Raw genomic sequence first — 18,254 nt, 5'->3', positions numbered from 1 at the left:
TTGTGAAACATGATTTCAGCCGGTGAAATGGGCAAAACCTAATCATTTTCATAAAAGTCAAAGTCATGAAGTAAAATCTGTTGCCCTGGCACAAATGTATTGCAAAAGCTTATTATAGAGCGCTGTTAGCATGCTAATCTTTGATAGCCTGTTAGCATGCTAATCTTTGATAGCTTTTCTACTCTGAGCAACTTCAAACTGATGCTGCAGAGTTTAAAATGATCCAAATCAGGTACAGCACCTTTAAAATACACCTTTCAATTGTATTGATTAGCGACTGAAATATAAACTTTGATTTTGGGATGACGTGTCCACATGTTGAGAACCGCTCGTCTAAACTGTTCTGTTTTGCCTTTTCTGTGCTTCTCTCGCTCTAAGCGGAGATACCGAGCCGTGCTACATTTACAAATGAGCTGCTTGTCTGCCCATGTTGTCTGTGACATAAAAAGAAGAGGAATAAAATAGCTCTAGAGTGACCCAGTGCAGCCCATAGCATGCCGTGGAAATGTACCGTTTGATGCACATGTGCACACTCTGTTATGGAGATTAAAAAGCATGCATGTGCTCGTAATGAGGGCCATCTTTATCTCTCAGCTTTGCCACTGCTGAAACATCTCCTTGTGCAGAGCAGATTTAGTTACAGCTGTAAATAACTGCATAATCATGAGTTTGTATATTGCAAATGTCTAAAAGGACGTGTGAGGCTCAACTTAAGAATATGAAGTCGTGAAAACGTGCATTGACTGACGATGTCTTTCCCCACCACATGCATAGTTCCCCACTGAGATAAAAACAAACATATATATACTTTCTTTGTACACTTTTATATAGAACTATATATAATATCATTTCTCTATATCTATATCTAAATTTTATTTTTTTCCCCCAGAAACAACAAATGCTTGACAAAAACAGACCAAAAGAAGGTAGTGGAAAGAGCGCGAGCACAATCATGGCCCAGTGTGGCAGTCATGACGTCACAGCATGTTGAAATATCCCTTTTTTTCATTTCCTGTCACTCCATGAGAACATAGACGTGGCACCATAACGTCTGAATGCTGGTGGGATAAAAGAGGAGCTCAGAGCGAGTGGGTTTGGAAGCTTCACGAACACCCACGGCCACCACAATCCTCCTCCATGACACAAAGTTCACTGGGGCAATCGGACCTCCTTGTTCACTTCCCCAGAGGTAGTTTTGTCTATGCTCCATTGAAATCCAACATGAACTGAAAGTACCAGACGGCTGTAGAAAAAAAGAAAATATAAAAATTGGTTGATTTGTTGATTAATACATAAACTAGATCATAATCATAATCATAAGCTATAAGCCTACTGAACTGGTACAATGTTAATAAAAAGAACCAAATGCTAAAAGACAGCAAGGACAGAAATGACAAATATGTCCCTTTTTAAGAAGTCTTAAAGATCTTTCAAGAAAAGTAGATCAAAATCACTCCACTCCTAAGTAGTGCTGGTTCATCTCTCCACCTCCGTGCAGCAGGTGGCGCCGCACAGTTCTTTGCCAGTACTTTACACAGGAGATCTAGGAGTCCACAAGACGTAAACCGCTCTTGGTTGGAGCACACCGTGCCGCCACGTTGCTCTACTATACTCGAGTGGTGGAGTGCGGGTGCGGCAGGGTGTTGTTGTGCCCTGTCGATGGGAAGGTGTTGAAAGCGTGGAGTGGCTGCATGCCGGTGATGGTGCTGGGGATCATGGTTATCGTATTGGGCGTCATGAGCGGGACATCGTCAGGTGCCCTCCGTAGAGCCAGGGTGTAGTCGGGCGGGCAGGACGGGCGCAGGATGTCGTGGGGCCGGAGCGGTTCCAAGTCGTGGTGAGGGTCGTGCTCCGAGTGCTTCATTTGCAGCGACATGATCTCCTCTTCCTGGCTGTGGGCCAGGTCGTTAGTGGGACCCCCCCTCTGCGGCGACAACCGGTGGCGTCGCATCTCGTGGCGCTTGTCCCGTTTGTAGTAGAGCGCGGCGAAGGCGAGGATGTTGAGGAAGAGTAAGGACGCGCCGACGGCTACAGTGACGCTAAGTTCTGTGGAGTAGTCCCGAGTGTCGAAGGGAAACAGATCTTGGTGCGGACGGTCGGATCCTTCGGGTTCAGGGTCGGTAGGGAAGGTGGGGTAAGGGTGGCGGGTGGTCCGAGGCCCGGGGGTGCGGGACCAAGTACGAGTCCCCGGGCCAGAGCCAGGGCCCGACGGGGAGCGTGTGGTGGTGGGGAAGAGCTCTTCGTGCAGACTGTGGAGGTGGGGAACCAGCTCCAGCCAGAAGGCCACTTTGTTAGCGCGGTAGTTGTCTCGGACGCGAGGTTTCAGGCCGATGTGAAGATACTGCTTGTCCTTGGAGTTGAACTTGGTCCAGATGACCTCTTCGAAGCGGTTGGGCTTTGTGTGAATGAACTTGGTGTCTTGGGGGACAGGTAAGTTGGGGTCCCTGTTGGGAAAGCAAAAACATACTTTTACTTCAGTACTGGCATACTAGCATACTTCACATGTCATAAGATAGCATAACTTTGACGACTTTTATTCACTCTTGAAATACGTTCTGCAGATTGAAAATGACTTTCTGAAGTGGAAGCGTCTTTTTATAACACTGTCCAGATCCTGTCACTCATGGACACATGAGGATTACACTGGTCAGATGACAGGAAGTGGCTGGACAGTTACTGCAGCAAATATTTGGATGTTAAAATCCAAAGGCTCAAAATATTACAAATGAAATCCTCACAAAACACAAAATCTATTCTATATTTATAAAATAACCAGTGGCAGGATTGTGTCATCCAACTGTACAAAAAAGAGAAATGTGATGCTCTGAGAACAGACTGGGAATGACATGGATCAGTCAGAATTAGTCGATATCAATACTGCCTCTGTCCTTATGTTTGTCTTTGAGGAAAAGTGTTTATTTCCAAATCCTGAATTCCTCTGGGACAGTCCTCTGGGACAGTCCTCTGGGACACTGCAGGAGAACAACACAGTGTTTCCAAGTCCACATTTTTTACAAGAAAAACATCTTCTTTCAATCTAAACCGCAGTGACTCTGTGTCGTTCCCAAAAATGTCTTAAGACCAGAAAGACCAAACAAACTCAGTGCAAAGACTAAACGATACAAATAACGTAAAGTCACCTAAAATACAGCTTACAAACAGATTTTTACCACTTTCAGAGACTGAAGTAAATTAATAAAGAAAACATGTAGTACATGACGTGGCCACAAGGGGCAGACAGAGGAGGGATCTGTGTCAAACGCCAAGGTCACTGAGTGGGCTGTCCTGATGCACGAAAAAAAACAAAAATCATTATTTTCCCAGCGCCACTGTTTCTGAGATAACGTCACTGCTTCTGAGTGAAACAGCTGATTGTGCTCGTGGTGCAGTGGAGATACGGCGAGAACAGACTGAAGTTTAGAAAAGAGACTTCTTGAAGTTATTCCACGTGCTGATGAAATGAAAATCAAACATTCATAAGTGGAACTGTTCTAAACATCGACAGGAAGAGAAACAAGTTTAGCTGCTTCAGCTGAACACATGACTGTCCAAAGAGTGTGCCCCTAGAGGACTGCACTACATTGAGAACTTCTATCTATTCTGGAACCGAGAGGGGCCACCACCTATGCAGAGGTGGAGTGAGGGTGCGGAGGTGGAGGGAGGGAGCAGAGGTGGAGTGAGGGTGCAGAGGTGGAGGGAGGGAGCAGAGGTGGAGGGAGGGTGCAGAGGTGGAGTGAGGGCGCAGAGGAAGAGTGAGGGTGCAGAGGTGGAGTGAGGGTGCAGAGGTGGAGGGAGGGAGCAGAGGTGGAGGGAGGGTGCAGAGGTGGAGTGAGGGCGCAGAGGAAGAGTGAGGGTGCAGAGGTGGAGTGAGGGTGCAGAGGTGGAGTGAGGGTGCAGACAGAACCTGCTCCACGCTCTGAGGCATTGGACAGGGTCCTGAGCAGATAGTTAGAGAAGAGAGGAATGAGAGAAGAATTCCTGCTCCATCAGCCTGAGACCGAGCCAATGTTTCAACATCAAAAGCACCACAACCACAGCCTCCACCAAAGGATTCATCAGCAGCCGCTCCACCACCACCAGCAAAGGATTCAGCTCCAGCTGCTCCACATTCACCTCCACCGCCTCCAGTGAAGGACTCATCAGCAACAGCACCACAACAATCTTCACCGCTGGTGTCACGATACTTTAGACACATGAATATAATATAATATAATATAATATAATATAATATAATATAATATGTATAGTTACAGCTCCACATGAGTTCCATTTGTCCTCCTGAATGTACATTTCATGACCACCACAGAGTCAACCAGGGACACATCCTATAGAACCAGGGATGCAGTGACCACGCCAGCTGTCAATCAAATGAACGCGAGCTGGAGCAGACCAACACTGAGGACACTGAGGACACGGAGGACACTGAGAACACTGAGGACACTGAGAACACTGAGGATACTAAGGACACTGAGGACGCTGAGGACGCTGAGGACGTTGAGGATGCTGAGGACACTGAGGACACTGAGAACACTGAGGACACTAAGGACGCTGAGGACACTAAGGACGCTGAGGACGTTGAGGACGTTGAGAACACTAAGGACACTAAGGACACTGAGGACACTAAGGACGCTGAGGACGTTGAGAACACTAAGGACACTAAGGACGCTGAGGACACTAAGGACGCTGAGGACGTTGAGGACGCTGAGGACACTGAGAACGCTGAGGACACTGAGAACACTGAGGATACTAAGGACACTGAGGACGCTGAGGACGCTGAGGACGTTGAGGATGCTGAGGACACTGAGGACACTGAGAACACTGAGGACACTAAGGACGCTGAGGACACTAAGGACGCTGAGGACGTTGAGGACGTTGAGAACACTAAGGACACTAAGGACGCTGAGGACACTAAGGACGCTGAGGACGTTGAGAACACTAAGGACACTAAGGACGCTGAGGACACTAAGGACGCTGAGGACGTTGAGGACGCTGAGGACACTGAGAACGCTGAGGACACTGAGGACGTTGAGGACGTTGAGAACACTAAGGACACTAAGGACGCTGAGGACACTAAGGACGCTGAGGACGTTGAGAACACTAAGGACGCTGAGGACGTTGAGGACGCTGAGGACACTGAGAACGCTGAGGACACTGAGGACGTTGAGGATGCTGAGGACGCTGAGGACACAGAGGACACAGAGAACACTAAGGACACTGAGGACGCTGAGGACGCTGAGGACGCTGAGGACACTGAGGACGCTGAGGCCACAGAGGACACTGAGGACGCTGAGGCCACAGAGGACACTGAGAACACTAAGGACACTGAGGACGCTGAGGACACTGAGGACGCAGAGGACGCTGAGGACGCTGAGGACACAGAGGACACTGAGAACACTAAGGACGCTGAGGATGCTGAGGACGCTGAGGACGCTGAGGACACAGAGGACACTGAGAACACTAAGGACACTGAGGATGCTGAGGACACTGAGGATGCTGAGGACACAGAGGACACTGAGAACGCTGAGGACGCTGAGGATGCTGAGGACACTGAGGACACTGAGGACACTGAGGACACTGAGGACACTGGACAGGAGAGTGTGCAGAGCTGTATCTCACCCAGTCTTGGCGAAGTTGGTCCAGTAGGTCATGACCACGGCGCTCAGCATCACGTCGTTCTTGGAGAAGTTGCAGGGGAACAGGTCCGTGGCCCCGATCATGGGGACCCCGAACACGTACGGGATCTCGTCCCCGTGCGCCGCGTCCGCCCACTCCGGCCGCGTCTCCGTCTGGCAGTGGTGGTAGAAGGTGTAGAAGTAAACCGGAGACTGGAACTCGGCGTGTAGTTTGGCTGTGGCCACCGCCGGCGCCACCCACTGGTGATCGGTGAACAGTGCCAGCAGAGTCTTGCGGCGCATGTCCCCGTTGTCCCGGTCCGCCCAGTCGGTGTACATGAACTTTATGGTCTCTCGAAGGATGTCTTTGCCTGTAATTAGTTTGATCAAAAAGAAGTAAAAACATGTTTGTCTGGATCCTCTGTTATTTTCCACTGTTGTAGTAGTAAAGTCATTCACACGTGTATTTTAACTGTAATATTTGTATTTGTCTTAAATCATTTCATAAACTGAACAAACTTTAAAAGGACGAGACGGTTTGACACTACCACAGTGTGAGAACCACAATATGACGTATGCCACAGAGTTAAAACTACAGAACGTCTGTATTAATACTTATAATACTATATATATATATATATATATATATATATATATATATATATATATATATATATATATATATATAATATATATATATATATATATATATATATATATATATATATATATATATAAATAAACATTAAACAGTCTCTGTAGGTTTAAGACTGTTCCATTCAGACCTTATTTCTGGCACGATATGACCAAAGACTGAAGGCTGAGAGTACTTTTAGCACAAATACAGTCGAATACATTTGCTCTGTCAAAGCCTCTTCTGGCTGTATTGATATTGTGGTACTTTAGTACCAGGTACTTTAGTACCAGGTACACCTGAATACTGCTCATCGTCCCACCCCCAATCCAGAGTGGAGTGGAACATCTTATCCAAAAAGAGCTTTTTGTGCAACTCAAATACAAATTTGAAGTTAGAAAAGAAAACAAACTGACATTTATGTTCTTCAAATTCAAACCTAATGTTGACTTCAGTCCATTCTCCAAATATGAGCTTTCCGAGTATTTTAAAGGTCACGACTGATGTGTGGTCACATGTAGAGACCCTCGCGCGCGGCCCCAGACCCTCGCGCGCGGCCCCAGACCCTCGCGCGCGGCCCCAGACGTGTGCCACATGTTGCAGCCTCTCGCTGTTAGAGTCATGAGTAAACAGCACATTAAAGTGAAAAGAGTTGTCCACCATAATTCCACTGGTCCCTCCTGACCTTTGGGGTCTTTGGGGACAATACCGTGAGCAGGATCCCATGTGGAGATTCTTTTGGCATTTTATACGTGACTTTAAGATTTGTCCTTTGTGAACAGCTTTAGCCTTTAGTCACTCGCTGTGTCTAAGTCTTATACTTGAGTACGATACAGGGGCTGTGTTTAACATCGTGCTCCTTCATTTGCATCAGAAAACATCATTTCTTACAGTCATTTTGAAGAGATAAGAGTTGGAGACGTTTGAACGTTGCCATGACGCTGAAAGGATTGTCCTGTACCTTCTGGATATCCATAGAGGTTGTCCACAAAGTTGGAGATGGTGTAGTCGAAGGCTGCAGCAGAAATGCCATCGTTGTCTTCACTGTCGTCCACAAACTTGAGCCCCTCCCCCTGATTCACTCCAATCAGCATGTCATAGTTCAAGAACTCCCCCTGGTGGTGGACAGAGAGAATGGCATGAGTCTACGGCGATCTCTTTGACCCATTTACTTTAAATCATTTCTCAAATATTTGAACGTTCTGATTAAAATCTTCTTAAATAAAGATGATGTATTTTTTAGAACATGTTTGAGTGGCTTTTCATATGCTAATGTTTATGCTAATGTTTATGCTAATGTGTATGCTAATATGTATGCTAATGTTTATGCTAAAACATTAGTAAAGAAGCTTGGGAAGGACGTTCCACCCGAGCGGCTGAGCAGATACTTCTGAGGAGCTTCTGTTGTTGCTCAGGGTTAAGCTAGCTTGTTTGCTAAGAGCAGAGGGAGATAAAGGACACTTCAACACAACACACCATTCATTTTTTATTATTATTATAATTTAGTTTCTCCTTTTGCTGTATCAGTGTTTGAGTTTGTGTTAGTTTTTGGTGGAGTTTATGATGTGTGAATGTGTGAATGAGGTGGAGGGTATATGTTTTATTTTAGTTTTGCTGTGATTATATTGTTATGTTCATTTGTGTTATTTTTTGTTGTTACTTAAAGAAAAACCCACACCATTTATTACACACGTTATTTTACGGAGAGTTCAACTGTGAGTGACCCAAAGTCTGGCTCAGAGAGAAATGCAGCACTATATTTCCTTTACATGTCAGAAACAAACTCTTTATGTTAAAGTTATAAACTTTTATATTTGTTCTTAGACTATGGCAGCTCTTTCACATTTGACACGAGCTTTTACAGAAGTCATTACTCACCATTGTCTCATGTGCCACTCACTGCTAACGATATGTGATCGTTTTAAAATGAATTTAAAATCATTTTCCAGTTAGAACAAAAGAGTCAAATGAATAACTGGTTCTAAACAGGAAATAAACAGAATGACACGGCAAAACAAACACAGACAAACCAAATGATGTAACAGCAGCAGAAAAGAGCTAAAGCAGATGTATAATGTAGACTTAAGCAGACTGTTTATCTCAGTCTGTTTTCTGTGGACAGTTTCAGCCGTGCAAAATATGCAAAATACACAAAGATTTCATAGATTATTAAGAATCATTGTCTCAAGTTTTAACTTTACTTCAAATTTCAAATTTATTTTTGTAATGCCCAAAATCCCGGCAGCGGTTGTGTCGAAGGGCGACCGTGGAACAGACATTCATCATTAATAGAGACGCAGATTAAACAACACAGGAATTTGGCAAATGGGAACTGTCCAAGTGCTGAACTGGAACATCAGCTTAAAGACAAAGATCCATATAGCACATCCCTAGAGTAAAGCTGCTTTCATAATGAGTTCACAACAGACTGATCACTTCCATGTTTGGTTCAGACTTTAAAGACCAAATAGTCAGAGCTAAAGTTTGGAGACACATCATTAAACAGTTGGGGCCAGAGCGACGAAGCCATTTGAAAAAGCTTTGAGTCCAGAGTTAATACACAAATGTATATCTCCTAATGTTTGTTGGCTCACATTATGGTTTGCACAAACTGCTGTGATCACATTAAGTGTAGGCTGGAGTTATAATGCTAATGTCATTTTCACTTTGGACACTGGAGGGCAGTCTTCAATTGCAAGGGATTGTGGGTCAGCTCATGTTCCATTTCCCAATGTCATGTTTGATAACTTACAACACGCCGCTGAGTTGGCTTGAATTAGGCTGGATCATGTTCACATTGTAACTACCACAGGCGTGTGTGAACGACACCGCCACCACAGAACCAACATATATACATATATATATATATATATATATATATATATATATATATATATATATATATATATATATATATATATATATATATATATATATATATATATATATATACATATATATATATATATATACTGTGTTTAAGATGACTTATAGAGACATGGCCTTAGTCGTAACATCTGCATGTTGTCAGATGAATGTATTCTATTATAAAGCATAAATTATTTAGATTATGAGACCTAATTTACAGTACATTATGGCTGCAGTCGAATCAAAGTCTCAATTTGAATGGTGCATTAACATGATTTCCTCTGCAAATAACACATTATTGTCTTCTTTTGTATAAAAGCTGCTAACTCTGTAGTTTAGACTTTACAAACATCTTCTAAAACTCTTGCATTACTTGATGAATGCGTCTTTTCTCAAATGTCAGTCTGTGCATGATTAAAAGATGCACTTTCAACTGAATCCTATGGTTAAAGCACAAATGACAGATGGAATTGCAAACAGAATACTTCAATATGTCTGTCAAATTGTTAATCACAATTGTATACTTCTATTCTTTGAATAAAACATTGAAAAAAGCAGATGTGGACCTGCTGCATGAGTATCTCGGGGTCGTCGGGCACCACGTCTCCGTCCACCACCGGCCCAAAGGCGATGTGGTAGCGCGCGGGCTGGATGTCCTGGTCCACCAGCTCCCTGAAGTTCTTCCTCCTCAGACAGTCCACCAGGTCGGCCGTCTCCGTGTACGTGCAGCCCACCTTCCGCGCTAAGATCTTGGTGTACTTCAGAGGTTGGTAGTTCACGGACCAGCTGGAGATGGCCGTCCCGCTCTGCGCTATGGCGCGGTGGAACAGGCCTGAAACACAAGGGACAGGTCTTTCTTAAGAGTTTATTTGGCAAGCAGTTACGGTAGGTAGAAGATAACAGCCCAACTCCCTGCAACAAGGCCCTGTCTTCCTCAGGAGACCTTCTAACTGTGAGACAAGAGTGCTACTGCCACAAACACATTGGACGTGTCTGTGTAAAGCCTCGTCCATAGTTCAACTGAACACAAGATTTAAGAGTGAAGACGTTTGGCTTCACAGAAGCTTCTTCAGTTCTTCTTAGAGGAAGTCGCTGCCTTATATGAAGGGCGGAGCTAACTACACACCATGTTGTTTACTGTAAACAACTTGATAAAAGGCAGTGACTTGGATGAGACGTGACATGTCGTCACTTGTAAAACTATGTCCAGGTGACAGAATTTAATTTTGTTTATTAACACAATTATGGGACAAACATTTAGATTTAATGTTTCAAATATGAAAACACCAAAACAATTACAAATGTATGTTAGTTTGTGGGGGAAAGACAAATTCATTGTTTTCATCAAAATGCAAAAAACAATACTCTAATTTATATTTCAGGTCCTTCCTTGAATTCGACTCTCACACAATTGTGTCCAACCCATTTATATCATTCTTCTTCTTCTTCTTCTTCTTCTTCTTCTTCTTCTTCTTCTTCTGAATGAATGAATGAATGTATTCATGTTTCATTTATAGTTCATTGAAACTGGGCACATGTTCATGCCCTTCTGATCATATCACTTTGAACATTTCTCCTGTGAGCCCTGTCAGTCTCGGCCATCCTCCCGTGTGCTGTCACCTTTACTCTGTGTTTTTGGCGTTGCCGGCAGGATTCTCCCCGGGGGGCTCTTACCTGAGGCTGAGAGCAGGGGGGGTGTCATGTTAGATGAAGGGTGGAGCCGTGAAGATGGTTATGGTGATGACAGAGACATGACAATGGACAGGAGCAGAACTGTGAGTGACAGGAGAACAGAGGGTTAATGACAAATACATCATACATTGTCTCCCGCTTGTTCCCTTTTGGGGTCGCGGGGGACTGGAGCCTCTCCCAGTGACTTTGGGCCTTAGGCGGGTGACTGGAGCCTCTCCCAGTGACTTCGGGCCTTAGTTAAAGACATGTAATCTATTATTACCATTGTTAAATGTTAAAAACTGGTCATACATTTAAAATATGACTGGTGATCTAGAAAGAAACTAGATGATCTTGCTCTAGGGATAAAGTTATTATAAGTAATTTACACATGCAAAGAAGTCAAAGCATAAATGTCTGTAATTCAAAGTATTCATTACAAGCAAAAAGTTTTCCTACAAAGCATGTTTTTTTAATAAACATTGCAATGTCTTTCTACACATAACTTTTCTTTTCTTTTCTGAGAATAAACATAGAAGATAAAACATGAACAGAACGACCAGAGGGAAACTCAAAATAAAACCACAAGTAAACAGCATCAATAAAGACAAAATCACAGCACATTTCATTGAAAATAAAAGTCCCACTTAGATGGTCAAACTTGTCCATTTCCAAATTAAGTTTGATTGTCTTTTTTCCCCAAATCTGTCCAGCAGTCCTTGATTGATGGTGAGGTTTGTGTCATCCATTTCTCTGTGATGGCCTTTTTCCTGCCTCCAAAAGTACGCTCTAAAAGTATCTGTTAATTGTGTCCATGGCAGGACTTTGTAGGCCCAAATTCACAGTTCTAAAATGGGATGGAAATGTCAATAACAGCCTGCAGTGCTTTGCAGTCCGATATTCTGAGCGACAGGACAGTCCCAAAACACCTGACAGTGGTCTGCCTCCTACTGCCACACCCTCTCCAACAGTCTGCCTCCTACTGCCACACCCTCTCCAACAGTCTGCCTCCTGCTGCCACACCCTCTCCAACAGTCTGCCTCCTGCTGCCACATCCTCTCCAACAGTCTGCCTCCTGCTGCCACACCCTCTCCAACAGTCTGCCTCCTGCTGCCACATCCTCTCCAACAGTCTGTCTCCTGCTGCCACATCCTCTCCAACAGTCTGTCTCCTGCTGCCACACCCTCTCCAACAGTCTGCCTCCTGCTGCCACATCCTCTCCAACAGTCTGTCTCCTGCTGCCACACCCTCTCCAACAGTCTGCCTCCTGCTGCCACATCCTCAGTCTGTCTCCTGCTGCCACATCCTCTCCAACAGTCTGCCTCCTGCTGCCACACCCTCTCCAACAGTCTGCCTCCTGCTGCCACATCCTCTCCAACAGTCTGTCTCTTGCTGCCACATCCTCTCCAACAGTATGTCTCCTGCTGCCACATCCTCTCCAACAGTCTGTCTCCTGCTGCCACATCCTCTACAACAGTCTGCCTCCTGCTGCCACATCCTCTCCAACAGTCTGTCTCCTGCTGCCACACCCTCTCCAACAGTCTGCCTCCTGCTGCCACATCCTCTCCAACAGTCTGTCTCCTGCTGCCACATCCTCTCCAACAGTCTGCCTCCTGCTGCCACATCCTCTCCAACAGTCTGTCTCCTGCTGCCACACCCTCTCCAACAGTCTGCCTCCTGCTGCCACATCCTCTCCAACAGTCTGTCTCCTGCTGCCACATCCTCTCCAACAGTCTGTCTCCTGCTGCCACATCCTCTCCAACAGTCTCTCTCCTGCTGCCACATCCTCTCCAACAGTCTGTCTCCTGCTGCCACATCCTCTCCAACAGTCTGCCTCCTGCTGCCACATCCTCTCCAACAGTCTGTCTCCTGCTGCCACATCCTCTCCAACAGTCTCTCTCCTGCTGCCAAATCCTCTCCAACAGTCTGTCTCTTGCTGCCACATCCTCTCCAACAGTCTGCCTCCTGCTGCCACATCCTCTCCAACAGTCTGTCTCCTGCTGCCACATCCTCTCCAACAGTCTGTCTCCTGCTGCCACATCCTCTCCAACAGTCTGTCTCCTGCTGCCACATCCTCTCCAACAGTCTGTCTCCTGCTGCCACATCCTCTCCAACAGTCTGTCTCCTGCTGCCACATCCTCTCCAACAGTCTGTCTCTTGCTGCCACATCCTCTCCAACAGTCTGCCTCCTGCTGCAACATCCTCTCCAACAGTTTGCCTCCTGCTGCCACACCCTCTCCAACAGTCTGTCTCCTGCTGCCACATCCTCTCCAACAGTCTGCCTCCTGCTGCCAAATCCTCTCCAACAGTCTGTCTCCTGCCGCCACATCCTCTCCAACAGTCTGTCTCCTGCTGCCACATCCTCTCCAACAGTCTGTCTCCTGCTGCCACATCCTCTCCAACAGTCTGCCTCCTGCTGCCAAATCCTCTCCAACAGTCTGTCTCCTGCCGCCACATCCTCTCCAACAGTCTGTCTCCTGCTGCCACATCCTCTCCAACAGTCTGTCTCCTGCTGCCACATCCTCTCCAACAGTCTGTCTCCTGCTGCCACATCCTCTCCAACAGTCTGTCTCCTGCTGCCACATCCTCTCCAACAGTCTGTCTCCTGCTGCCACATCCTCTCCAACAGTCTGTCTCCTGCTGCCACATCCTCTCCAACAGTCTGTCTCTTGCTGCCACATCCTCTCCAACAGTCTGCCTCCTGCTGCCACATCCTCTCCAACAGTTTGCCTCCTGCTGCCACACCCTCTCCAACAGTCTGTCTCCTGCTGCCACATCCTCTCCAACAGTCTGCCTCCTGCTGCCACATCCTCTCCAACAGTCTGTCTCCTGCTGCCACATCCTCTCTAACAGTCTGCCTCCTGCTGCCACATCCTCTCCAACAGTCTGCCTCCTGCTGCCACATCCTCTCCAACAGTCTGCCTCCTGCTGCCACACCCTCTCCAACAGTCTGCCTCCTGCTGCCACATCCTCTCCAACAGTCTGCCTCCTGCTGCCACACCCTCTCCAACAGTCTGCCTCCTGCTGCCACATCCTCTCCAAATGTCTGCCTCCTGCTGCCACATCCTCTCCAACAGTCTGTCTCCTGCTGCCACATCCTCTCCAACAGTCTCTCTCCTGCTGCCACATCCTCTCCAACAGTCTGTCTCCTGCTGCCACATCCTCTCCAACAGTTTGCCTCCTGCTGCCACATCCTCTCCAACAGTCTGCCTCCTGCTGCCACATCCTCTCCAACAGTCTGTCTCCTGCTGCCACATCCTCTCCAACAGTCTGCCTCTTGCTGCCACATCCTCTCCAACAGTCTGTCTCCTGCTGCCACATCCTCTCCAACGGTCTGTCTCCTGCTGCCACATCCTCTCCAACAGTCTGTCTCCTGCTGCCACATCCTCTCCGACAGTCTGTCTCCTGCTGCCACATCCTCTCCAACAGTCTGCCTCCTGCTGCCACATCTTCTCCAACAGTCTGTCTCCTGCTGCCACATCCTCTCCAACAGTCTGCCTCCTGCTGCCACACCATCTCCAACAGTCTGCCTCCTGCTGCCACATCCTCTCCAACAGTCTGCCTCCTGCTGCCACATCCTCTCCAACAGTCTGTCTCCTGCTGCCACATCCTCTCCAACAGTCTGTCTCCTGCTGCCACATCCTCTCCAACAGTCTGTCTCCTGCTGCCACATCCTCTCCAAAAGTCTGCCTCCTGCTGCCACACCATCTCCAACAGTCTGTCTCCTGCTGCCACATCCTCTCCAACAGTCTGTCTCCTGCTGCCACATCCTCTCCAACAGTTTGCCTCCTGCTGCCATATCCTCTCCAACAGTCTGCCTCCTGCTGCCACACCCTCTCCAACAGTTTGCCTCCTGCTGCCACATCCTCTCCAACAGTCTGTCTCCTGCTGCCACATCCTCTCCAACAGTCTGTCTCCTGCTGCCACATCCTCTCCAACAGTTTGCCTCCTGCTGCCATATCCTCTCCAACAGTCTGCCTCCTGCTGCCACACCCTCTCCAACAGTTTGCCTCCTGCTGCCACATCCTCTCCAACAGTCTGTCTCCTGCTGCCACATCCTCTCCAACAGTCTGTCTCCTGCTGCCACATCCTCTCCAAAAGTCTGCCTCCTGCTGCCACACCATCTCCAACAGTCTGTCTCCTGCTGCCACATCCTCTCCAACAGTCTGCCTCCTGCTGCCACATCCTCTCCAACAGTCTGTCTCCTGCTGCCACATCCTCTCCAACGGTCTGTCTCCTGGGATGTTCACACATTTCCCACTTCTCACCAGAACAAGGTGAGCTTCTCTTTCCCATTTGTATTTTACATATTTAATCAATTAGAAATGCATTTTTTTAATACAGATATTTTTCCCCTTGATACAAACTTCAGTCAGAGAGTTATAATGGTCATGACTTTGTTTCATTTCTTGGTTATAATTATTCCTTATTTGTGAATCAGAATCAGAAGTTTATTGTCAATGAACAGAACTCACAAACATAGGAACTTACTTTGGTGCAACATAAAACAATGATAAAACAAACAATTTAAATCTACATTAGGATGAAAATAAAAATAGTCTTACTATGTACACACAATGTATAGATATAAAAACATATAAAAGTCCTGTTTGTCCAAGTCAAAGGATTTGTATATCAAAGCTTTTCATGTGATTTTCTTTTACATCTGGTGAAAAACCTCAGGTCAGTTCTATTTGGTCCTAAAGCTTTGGTCATAAAGAGATCACTTTAAGACTGTAACATAGTTTTAGTTTGTTTGTTTTGATCAGCTCCTTCCATGTTGTAAGCACAGATTTCACCCATGGATTCTTAACTTCCTCCGTCAGACTCAAGCGTCTGTCATCTGCAGTAAGACCTGTACAGGAACCCCCGGCACCACATGACTCTCAGTATAAGACCTGTACAGGAACCTCCGGCACCACATGACTCTCAGTATAAGACCTGTACAGGAACCTCCGGCACCACATGACTCTCAGTATAAGACCTGTACAGGAACCTCCGGCACCACATGACTCTCAGTATAAGACCTGTACAGGAACCTCCGGCACCACATGACTCTCAGTATAAGACCTGTACAGGAACCCCCGGCACCACATGACTCTCAGTATAAGACCTGTACAGGAACCCCCAGCACCACATTACTCTCAGTATAAGACCTGTACAGGAACCTCAGGCACCACATGACTCTCAGTATAAGACCTGTACAGGAACCGCTGGCACCACATGACTCTCAGTATAAGACCTGTACAGGAACCCCCGGCACCACATGACTCTCAGTATAAGACCTGTACAGGAACCTCCGGCACCACATGACTCTCAGTATAAGACCTGTACAGGAACCCCCGGCACCACATGACTCTCAGTATAAGACCTGTACAGGAACCTCCGGCACCACATGACTCTCAGTATAAGACCTGTACAGGAACCCCCGGCACCACATTACTCTCAGTATAAGACCTGTACAGGAACCCCCGGCACCACATGACTCTCAGTATCAGGCCTATACAGGAACCTCCGGCACCTCATTTCTCTCAGTATAAGACCTGTACAGGAACCTCCGGCACCACATGACTCTCAGTATAAGACCTGTACAGGAACCCCCGGCACCACATTACTCTCAGTATAAGACCTGTACAGGAACCCCCGGCACCACATTACTCTCAGTATAAGACCTGTACAGGAACCTCCGGCACCACATGACTCTCAGTATAAGACCTGTACAGGAACCCCCGGCACCACATTACTGTCAGTATAAGACCTGTACAGGAACCCCCGGCACCACATTACTCTCAGTATAAGACCTGTACAGGAACCCCCGGCACCACATTACTCTAAGTATAAGACCTGTACAGGAACCATCGGCACCACAGCTCCCTCTCTCCTTCAGCTCCCTCTCTCCTTCAGCTCCCTTCAGCTCCTTCAGCTCCCTCTCTCCCTCAGCTCCTTCAGCTCCCTCTCTCCTTCAGCTCCCTCAGCTCCCTCTCTCCTTCAGCTCCTTCTTTCCTTCAGCTTCCTCTCTCCTTCAGCTCCTTCAGCTCCCTCTCTCCTTCAGCTCCTTCAGCTCCCTCTCTCCTTCAGCTCCTTCAGCTCCCTCTCTCCTTCAGCTCCTTCAGCTCCCTCAGCTCCTTCAGCTCCTTCAGCGCCCTCTCTCCTTCAGCTCCTTCAGCTCCTTCAGCTCCCTCTCTCCTTCAGCTCCCTCAGCTCCTTCAGCTCCCTCTCTCCTTCAGCTCCCTCAGCTCCTTCGGCTCCCTCTCTCCTTCAGCTCCCTCTCTCCTTCAGCTCCCTCTCTCCTTCAGCTCCTTCAGCTCCCTCTCTCCTTCAGCTCCTTCAGCTCCCTCTCTCCTTCAGCTCCTTCAGCTCCCTCTATCCTTCAGCTCCCTCTCTCCTTCAGCTCCTTCAGCTCCCTCTCTCCTTCAGCTCCTTCAACTCCTTCAGCTCCCTCAGCTCCTTCGGCTCCCTCTCTCCTTCAGCTCCCTCTCTCCTTCAGCTCCTTCAACTCCTTCAGCTCCCTCAGCTCCTTCAGCTCCCTCTCTCCTTCAGCTCCCTCAGCTCCTTCGGCTCCCTCTCTCCTTCAGCTCCCTCTCTCCTTCAGCTCCTTCAGCTCCCTCTCTCTTTCAGCTCCTTCAGCTCCCTCTCTCCTTCAGCTCCTTCAGCTCCCTCTCTCCTTCAGCTCCTTCAGCTCCTTCAGCTCCTTCAGCTCCCTCTCTCCTTCAGCTCCCTCTCTCCTTCAGCTCCTTCAGCTCCCTCTCTCCTTCAGCTCCTTCAGCTCCTTCAGCTCCTTCAGCTCCTTCAGCTCCCTCTCTCCCTCAGCTCCTTCAGCTCCCTCTCTCCTTCAGCTCCCTCTCTCCTTCAGCTCCCTTCAGCTCCTTCAGCTCCTTCAGCTCCCTCTCTCCCTCAGCTCCTTCAGCTCCCTCTCTCCTTCAGCTCCCTCAGCTCCCTCTCTCCTTCAGCTCCTTCTTTCCTTCAGCTTCCTCTCTCCTTCAGCTCCTTCAGCTCCCTCTCTCTTTCAGCTCCTTCAGCTCCCTCTCTCCTTTAGCTCCTTCAGCTCCCTCTCTCCTTCAGCTCCTTCAGCTCCCTCTCTCCTTCAGCTCCTTCAGCTCCCTCTCTCCTTCAGCTCCTTCAGCTCCCTCTCTCCTTCAGCTCCTTCAGCTCCCTCTCTCCTTCAGCTCCTTCAGCTCCCTCTCTCCTTCAGCTCCTTCAACTCCTTCAGCTCCCTCAGCTCCTTCGGCTCCCTCTCTCCTTCAGCTCCCTCTCTCCTTCAGCTCCCTCTCTCCTTCAGCTCCTTCAGCTCCCTCTCTCCTTCAGCTCCCGCTCTCCTTCAGCTCCTTCAGCTCCTTCAGCTCCCTCTCTCCTTCAGCTCCCTCTCTCCTTTAGCTCCCTCAGCTCCTTCGGCTCCCTCTCTCCTTCAGCTCCCTCTCTCCTTCAGCTCCCTCTCTCCTTCAGCTCCTTCAGCTCCCTCTCTCCTTCAG

At 47.7% G+C, this 18,254-nt stretch overlaps 1 protein-coding gene across 2 annotated transcripts in view; it reads right to left on the bottom strand.

Moving 5' to 3' along the window:
* Positions 1–699: 699 nt before the first annotated feature.
* Positions 700–18,254, bottom strand: part of nlgn2a (neuroligin 2a) — a 256,908-nt gene continuing 239,353 nt past the window's right edge. For both annotated transcript variants that reach the window (XM_072459098.1, XM_072459099.1), the window contains 4 exons: positions 9,681–9,946; positions 7,208–7,361; positions 5,617–5,983; positions 700–2,444 (listed from right to left, as the gene is read on the bottom strand). In XM_072459098.1, coding sequence (XP_072315199.1) covers positions 1,607–2,444; positions 5,617–5,983; positions 7,208–7,361; positions 9,681–9,946 — 1,625 coding nt within the window. In that variant the 3' untranslated portion in view covers positions 700–1,606. The remainder of the gene's footprint in view (positions 2,445–5,616; positions 5,984–7,207; positions 7,362–9,680; positions 9,947–18,254) is intronic.

This window comes from Eucyclogobius newberryi, unplaced genomic scaffold (assembly GCF_026437365.1).
Source record: "Eucyclogobius newberryi isolate DKJ021-1_F unplaced genomic scaffold, fEucNew1.0.hap1 SCAF_22, whole genome shotgun sequence".
Classification (NCBI taxonomy): Eukaryota; Metazoa; Chordata; class Actinopteri; order Gobiiformes; family Gobiidae; genus Eucyclogobius; species Eucyclogobius newberryi.
Note: the sequence above shows the minus strand (reverse complement) of the source record. Positions and strands in the feature narration are given on the sequence as shown.